Genomic DNA, 8166 nt, shown 5'->3' with positions numbered 1-8166 from the left:
AAATAATGCTCTGTATTTAAGTATTTTCCTATCAATTTTGAACATAAATAACAACGAATTAGAAAACAAATAACAAAGAAACTAGACTGAAGTAGTCAGCACCATATCAAGGCGGTGTTAATTTTATTTGCAAACAAATCTTTGCAATGGCAAAAGAAAACCCGTAAGAGACAATGATGATCATCACCAGCAGCTAGCATGGCTCAAAGCCCATCGCTCTTGAGCTCCTCCTCGAATGCTTCTTCAAGCCAGAATCTTGATTCTTGCATCAACTCAGGACTCAATCTAAACATCAAAACACAAAACTCCATTTGATTTAAGGCCCCGTCACCATCAAGATCACCTTCTTTCACCATACTAGCAAGCTCATCATCACTCAAATCTTGCAAGCCCAAGAAAGACGAGTTTCTTCTCAAACTCTCCATAGTAATGACCCCTCTATCCTTGTCCATCAACAGCTGAAACCCATTACACAGCTCGTTTATCAAACCTTCGCCACCTAGCTTGTTCGCCATTGCAGGCAACAAGTCTTCGAAATCTGCTCTAATTTTCTCAACTCCTGGCATTCTTGATCAAGACACTTTTGAAAACAAGTGTGAAGATTGGATTCTTATGTGATTTATGAGTGGAAAGGTATGCATTGGTGCATTTATATAGGAGAGGAGAGGAGGGAGAGGATCTTCTAGGAAGGAACTGAAGGGTTGGGGTCTTACAATGAGTGACAGCGAAGGGACAGGCAATTTGGTCGGCTTTGATTCCTTACACGGGGTGCAGTATCATCTGTTTCGCAGAAGGTTGTCTAGGGTTGTTTTGGTCATTTAATATAGTTTGCGTGAATCTGTGCTTTTCTTGAGTTTTGACTTCATTACGGATTGGGAAAAGCAAAGAAAAAAAATAAAATTGCACGACTGTTTCCACGAGGGTACCTTTTATTCTTATTGTCTTTTTTTTTTCCTATATATAATTTTCACCATTAAATATCTTCTCTCTTTCTAATTTTTATATACCAAAACTATTATTTTTCAATCCAGACTTTATTTACGCTAAATATTATTGTATTAATGAAATTATTTCTTCTATCATGGTCTTCCCATTGATAGTTTGTTAAGAGTCATAAATATTGTCCTCTCTTTAAAATAAAAAATATTTTTAGATGAAATATATATATTATTTAAAATTAAATTATTTTCTCAACAATTATAGCTCTATTTATTTTTATGTTTCAAAAATATTTTTTTATTTTAAATTAAATTAAATTTATTTTTTTACTTTAAATTAATATTTTTTTGATGTTTTCAAATCATTTTAATGTGTTTATATTAAAAATAATTTTTAAAATATAAAAATATATTATTTTGATATATTTTTAAATAAAAAATATTTTAAAAAATAATTTTAATCTCACTCATGAAAAAAACTTTTAATGTATCTATAAGAATAAGTTTTTATAATCTTATGTAGATGCGACGGGGATTTGTTTTAGATAAAAAAAATGATGCGATGTCGACACAACGTTTTTTTATTCGAGAGTACAAAATAACCCATCTCTCTCTCCATCTTTAGAAACCAAAAAATAAAATAAAATAAAGTAGATCCATTAATGCAGGGTAGGAAGAAATAGGCAGGAAGGAGAAAGGACAGCATCAATTGTTCATAAGTACATCTGTATCTTGTCTGAACACAAGCATTGATTATCATAGCAAATCGAGAGAGATGACTCAAATTTGATTGTTCTTTGTTGAAAACTTTTCCTAAAATCACTTTTGAAAATGTCCCGACCATTGGATTTATAAGATAAATCAGTTAATCCAACCCGGTTTTTTTGAAAAGTTATAACTAAAGATTATTTGGTTGCAAAATGTTTTTTATTTAAAAAAGTATATTAATAATATTATTTTATTTTTTAAAAATTATTTTTGAGATCAGCACATTAAAATAATTTGAAAACATCAAACATATATTAATTTAAAAAAAATATTCAAATTTTATAAAAAACGTTTTTCAAACGCAATCCCAAACAGGTTAATTTTTCATTATTAAGGGTGTAAATTAATGTACAAAAGGGTTTTATGCCCCGGTAAATTAGTGTATGATCTCAAGGATAATAAAGATAAATGGAATGTTTTTTTGCGCTTCAAAATATAAAATTCACTGTAAAATTGGTTTAAAAATAAATTTATTTTTTATTTTTTTTAATTAAACATGTTTGTATTTATTTCATATCTATCTTTTATATTATATGACAATAACCGAGTAAAAATTACCCATTAAATACATTTTAAAAAAAGAACTATTTTCTTCATTCAATTTATTTATTATAAGTAGATAAATAAAATATATTTTTTACTTAATTGTGTTATAGTAAATAAAATAAATTTAATTAAAGTCAAAGAAAGAACGAACAAATGGCCCAAATCTTAATTCCAAGTGAATTCTTGACACTCAATTAAAGTATTAAACATAGAATAGGTTACCTTCACATTTCACATAATAAAATCAATTTCAACTTAGTCATATGTGAATATGAAAATTGGCAAACATCTTCTTGACACATTCACGCATGATTTCATGGAATAAACATAAACATTGGAGACAGAGAGCAGATGTCAATTTCAATTTCCTTCTTTGGGAAGGAACCAGCCATAAAGAAGGGCCGTGTCGATGACGCGTGGGCTGCCGTCGACCATGGTGATGTCATACGCAGAAACGGAATTGGAAACTTCAACTTTTGGAATGCTTTGGGCAGGTAAAGTAGATATGCAAGAGACAAAGATACAGATGATCAGCAAGTTTTCTGACCAGGACTTCCAAGAAACTACGCATGGCTATGGTAGATTACTTCCAAGAATCGTTATCTTGCTGTGAAGGTTTTCTTTTTCCCATCCCCCTCTTCTGTTTTCTTCTCTTTTTTTTCTTTTATGGTGGATTTAAGGTAGGCCTTGAGCAGTACTCTCAATGATTCGTAAACAAGTATTCAATCTAAGATAGAACTATTTCAATCATCGCCAACTGGGTATAAAATTCACAGAAGCATTTGTACAAATCCATTTGGCTCAGGACCAAAGCTCCATTTGCATTAAATTTCGATATTGCGTTTGCAGACGAGGTAAATTGAAAGATCAATTCGTAAGGAGATCAAGTGAGTTAAAAAAGAAAGAAAATGAAAAGTCCTATCGAGCCTGAGGCAGGGTAATTGTCAACTCATTGTTAGAGTAACTACTTAAAGTGTTGTGATCAGAAGAAGAAGAAGAAACAACATTGCTAGATTTCCTACGCATAATACTAGAAAATGCAGGTTCTTCTGGAGAAGGAAGTGATGCGTTGTCATTTCCCAGCATCAGAACGACTAATGGCATTGTTGGTCTATCAACTGGAGATTCCTGAACACACAAAAGCCCTACATGGATGCACTTGAGAGCTCTTTCAGGACATTCATAAGTGTCCCTCATCGACGGATCGATAAGGTCTAGACCTCTATCATCATTCCACATTTCCCATGCCTGAAAACATGTTAAAGACATTAATGTCTTGTTTTCCTAGCTTATGGAGAACAAAGAAGGAAAGTCAATCACTTACCCATCCTTGAAGGGTTAGAGGGAGCTCGGAACCAAAAAATTCACTGTTTCTCTTGCCGGTCACAAGCTCTAATAAAAGAACTCCAAAGCTGAAGACATCTGATTTTTCTGAGAATTTTCCATACAGTGCATATTCAGGTGATATGTAGCCGCTGCAGAAGTAGTTGAGCTAGGAATTAGGAGCAGCAAAATATTAGCAAAAATCAGTAGAATCAGATTTATGTCAAAGGAAGTTTATGTGCAATCTGTGAACTCACTAGGTGCCGACCACCCGCTTGGTATCAGCTTCGGTTTGATCTGAACTAAACATTCTTGCCATTCCGAAATCTGAAATCTTAGGATTCATTGCTTCATCCAGTAATATATTACTTGCCTTTAGGTCCCTATGGATCACTTTCAATCTAGAGTACTTGTGGATGTAGAGGAGACCTTGAGCAATGCCCTCAATGATCCGAAAACGTTTGCTCCAATCAAGATTTGCCTTTTCATACGGATCTGATAGAAGAAATCACTAAAAAGAATCAGTTCTGAATTTGTATAGCAATGTGGAACTGCAGAGAAAGAAAATGATCATGACATTTCATTATGATCTGCTAAATGTAGTGTTTAAAGTGTTCAATCTATTGATGATGTTCGGACCAGGTTAATCTTCATATTCGAGTTGTTTCGACAGAGAAAGAAGTTTACCAAACAAAAACTTGTCCAGGCTTCGATTTGGCAGGTATTCATAGACCAACATTTTTTCCTCCCCTTCAACACAACAACCTAAGAGCCTCACAAGATTAGTGTGCTGAAGCTTTGCAATAAGTTTTAACTCATTCATGAACTCTTCAATCCCTTGTTCAGATTTCTTTGAAAGCCTTTTTATAGCTACTTCTTGATTCAACAAGTTCCCCTGTAGACCAGATTCACAAAAAACCTTCACAGCTTCAGTAAAGAGATCAATAGAACAAAAAAGAAAAACAGAAATCAAGTAAATTTGAAACTTTGGATGCAGAATTTCCTTGAACTGGAAGTACTACCTTATAAACAGGGCCAAAACCTCCTTTTCCCAGTTTATTTTCTTCACAGAAGTCATTAGTGACAGCCACTACTTGGTTAAAGCTAAATATGTTCAGCTCTGTCTCACTCTTTCCGAGTTCAATGCTGGTGTTCATACCAGTACAAGTCTCTTCAATTCTCTCTGTCAGAAATCAATTAATGTTAGGCCAAATCAGAACAGCTAACGAGCATCATCTTTATATGGAGTGTGTGTGTGACGAAAACATACAGAAGGTACCTTGTTTTCCAATGCTTTTTCTCCAGATGAAATAGCCAGATAGAACACAAACAAGCCCTATAGAAACTGCAGCTACTGCAATTATAATCGAGCGCTTGTTTTTACGTGTAAATTTAACACTACTTTTAACATTTCCAACTGCATATAAAAGAAAAGGTTTACCAGTTTGTTAACAAAATTTAATGAACAGGACAAGTAGTCCTAATCCTTTCAGCTCAATGCAAATGTTGAGCTAAGCTACTTGAAATGAGATGATCATACCCGGGTCTCCGTCATGAAGACGAATGTAAAGATCTGATCCAACAAAGTCCTGTACAAGATCCATCAAATCCCCATACCAGTTGAGGCATTTCCCTGAAGCTCCATCACTCGCGTTTAAATACGCATAAGCTGTGCAAGAGCAGTTCCGTAGGCATCTGGATTCACAATCATTGGTACTCATATTTCCCAAAATATATGAATGATCTGGTAATTTCATATTTGCCAACTCTAAGAACCCATCATCCTTGTCACATCTCAATGCCTTTTGCCTCACACAGGTGCCACCAGTCCAATTCCTCGTATCCCACTCTTGCTGGACTTTTGGCTGGAAACCTGGCAGACATTTGCAATGATCCTGAGACCCTTTTGGATCACAGCTACTAAATGGACTGCACTGAGCATAGAATTCACAGTAAGTAGAAGGCCACTGCCACATAGAAAGCCAATCATTGTTTATCTCCTGCCATAGCAGCAACTCAATTCGCCCGTCTGGGACTAGCGTGACCCTTAATATCGCCGAGTTTTCTGAGGCACTGTAAGTGACATAAATGTCATCACCTTTTAAGTTTAAAGTAAGGTAATAAGCAAATGGCCGCAACTTGGATAACTTCGCAAACGACACAGAATTGATGTAGACATCGCTTCGGCTATAAGGATCATTATCCTTCCAGATTAAAAACTGTGGACCTCCAGTCGTACCTATCCCGAAAGAGAACATTCCTGGTTGTGGATCTTCAGCACCTGTCCAAGAAGTAAGCTGCCTTCTCTGATTAGTTTTGCGATTATAGCCAAGTTTCATGCCAGGCAAGAATGTATCAGAGGGATGATCAAAGCTCTGCCACAAGACGGCTTCGTCACTTTTCAAAACAAGGTTTCCATTATCCATCAGCATACCCGTTGTGTTAGCTATAGCAGAATCAGCAACCTTTACATTTGATGACCAAACAGTCTTCTTTGTTGAATCCAAAACCACAAGATTTCCATCAACCCCGAGTGCAAAAGTTCCTAGAGAATCAGTTGGGGATTCTCTATTGGCCACCCAGACAATAGTTTTCTTCTGAATTTTGTTATACCAAATGCCAAGATAGTACCTTGGAGTTGAATTTCTCATACTGAAGAAACCTAATGCAAAAGTTCCACTAGCAGAAATTATGGGTTGGTGCGCACTGATGTATTTTCCTGGAGCTATAATGCCTTGACTTGCACAGAATGGCAATAGAGAAGATGAGATTGACAAAAAGAGCAACAGAACACACAACCACATCATGTGACAGTAAGATAGTAAGAGATGCTTGCAGTGCAGAAAATCCTTCGATTACCACAACAAACTCCGCTATTAGCTGAACTTTTTGGCTGCCAAAAAGACAAAAGCCAGTACCATATTTCAAACCATTGATATCTCACCATTCACCACAAACTAAAGTGTAATCTTCATAATCATTTCTTTTTTGCATTATAGTGTAGGTAGGCATCATGTCCACCATGGAAAAATCTCATTCTCCATAGCCATTTGTCGGTACCTTTTGTTGACAAGACACCTAACCGAAGAAAAAACTACTGATAACACATTTTACACTTGTTGTGCACAAGGCATTTCTATATTCTGAAAGAGGACATGATTTTTCAGTATAATTCTCAAAGCCCTTCGTTAATGCTACGAAGAATTCATTGAACCAACCATCTTCCATGTGGTCCTCATGCATGTACCTTTTATCATTTTTAAGAAGGCTCTTTCAGTAAGTTGCAGAAATGCTGGCAAGCTAAAAGCCAAGTTCAAAATAAAAAATATGAATACGTCTGCAAGATGCATGTGCTTAATTCCTTGATTTGACCAACTTTTTGGGGGGGAAAGAAAATCAAGCTCTCCTTTAAATCTTATATTTCTAATATTTGTGGCCGCAGAAGCAATAAGATTCGCAAGTTGGATATGAAGCACTATGAGCCTTACAGCAAATAGAAATCTGCCAAAATGGTGTCAGCTCCACAGGCATAAAGGACCTTTAGTGGCGGAGCAGGCCCTATATTGTGAAGCACTTACTTGCTTTTATAATTTAGATAGATTATCCATAAGACAGTACTATCCAACAACTTTTAGATGATTGAATTCATTAACTTCAATTTATAAACCTGTCAAGAGAATTGAGAAACCTGAAAAGTCCTATCGAGCCTCAGGCAGGCTAATTGTCAAATCATCGTTAGAATATCTAGTTGATGTGTTTGTTGGCATGAGCTGTACAAACCTACACACAATAGGAAACTATACATGTAATATTCTAGTATATCTTCTATTTATGTAAATCCTGATTGTTATGGGATAGTATTTGATTTCTTTCCAAAGACAGCTAGTAGAGGCAGGATTGTATAAGTATTGTGACAGTATCAGAAATACAATTAAGAAAGAATTCTTGAATGAAATCTCGTCAGGTTTACATGGTATCAGAGCCGAGATCCTTTGTCTGATCTCTGCTAGCAACATCTGATAATGGAGGCGATGGCAACACCAACCGACTTGGTGGAATCAGAGCAACCTAATACGACTGAAAACTTTGAAGACCTTATGGCAAGAGTGAATCAAGCCATAAACCAGAATCAGACTCCAGCAGTAATGCAGGATATTACAGCAACACAGATTGGTATAAAATTGGATGGTACCAATTATGCGTTATGGTCCCAGATTGTCGAGATGTTTATCTCAGGAAAAGACAAGCTAGGATATATAAATGGTGACTTCCCACAACCAGAACCGGCTGCTCCTTCATTCAGGAGATGGAGGACAGAGAACTCTGTCGTGAAGGGATGGTTAATTGGCTCAATGAATCCATCATTAGTCAGCAACTTCATTCGATTTCCCACGGCAAAACAGGTATGGGATTCAATTGCTACAACCTATTTCGATGGAACTGATGCATCCCAAGTGTATGATTTGAAGAGACGGGTGACTAGAATGAAGCAATCGGGGGAACCAAATGAGACATATTACAACTGTCTCCAAGGCGTCTGGAGGGAGATTGATTTTTGCCGCCCGAACCCGATGGTGTGTGTTCATGACAT

The 8166-nt window shown here is 36.0% G+C and overlaps 2 protein-coding genes across 3 annotated transcripts; both read right to left on the bottom strand.

Annotated features, from left to right (window-relative positions):
- Positions 1–203: 203 nt before the first annotated feature.
- On the bottom strand, positions 204–566 carry LOC118039483 (calcium-binding protein PBP1). Its single transcript, XM_035046188.2, has one exon. It carries the CDS (start codon positions 564–566, stop codon positions 204–206), a length of 363 nt encoding a protein of 120 aa, XP_034902079.1.
- Positions 567–3100: 2534 nt separating this feature from the next.
- On the bottom strand, positions 3101–6447 carry LOC118039489 (G-type lectin S-receptor-like serine/threonine-protein kinase B120). Of its 2 annotated transcripts, none has more exons than XM_035046195.2 (7): positions 5116–6447; positions 4855–4992; positions 4598–4758; positions 4263–4470; positions 3833–4070; positions 3577–3727; positions 3101–3500 (listed from the first exon to the last, which is right to left on the bottom strand). In XM_035046195.2, the coding sequence occupies exons 1-7, from the start codon at positions 6380–6382 to the stop codon at positions 3171–3173; spliced, it is 2493 nt and encodes an 830-aa protein (XP_034902086.1). In that variant the 5' UTR covers positions 6383–6447; the 3' UTR covers positions 3101–3170. The 2 variants fall into 2 exon arrangements, 1 of the variants encoding a protein (XP_034902086.1); XR_012167599.1 differs by having other exon boundaries at positions 3361–3500; positions 3577–3744.
- Between the last annotated feature and the right edge of the window lie 1719 nt (positions 6448–8166).

The sequence above is a fragment of the Populus alba genome, chromosome 13, assembly GCF_005239225.2.
Source record: "Populus alba chromosome 13, ASM523922v2, whole genome shotgun sequence".
Lineage (NCBI taxonomy): Eukaryota > Viridiplantae > Streptophyta > Magnoliopsida > Malpighiales > Salicaceae > Populus > Populus alba.
This window is presented reverse-complemented; position numbering and strand designations above follow the sequence as displayed.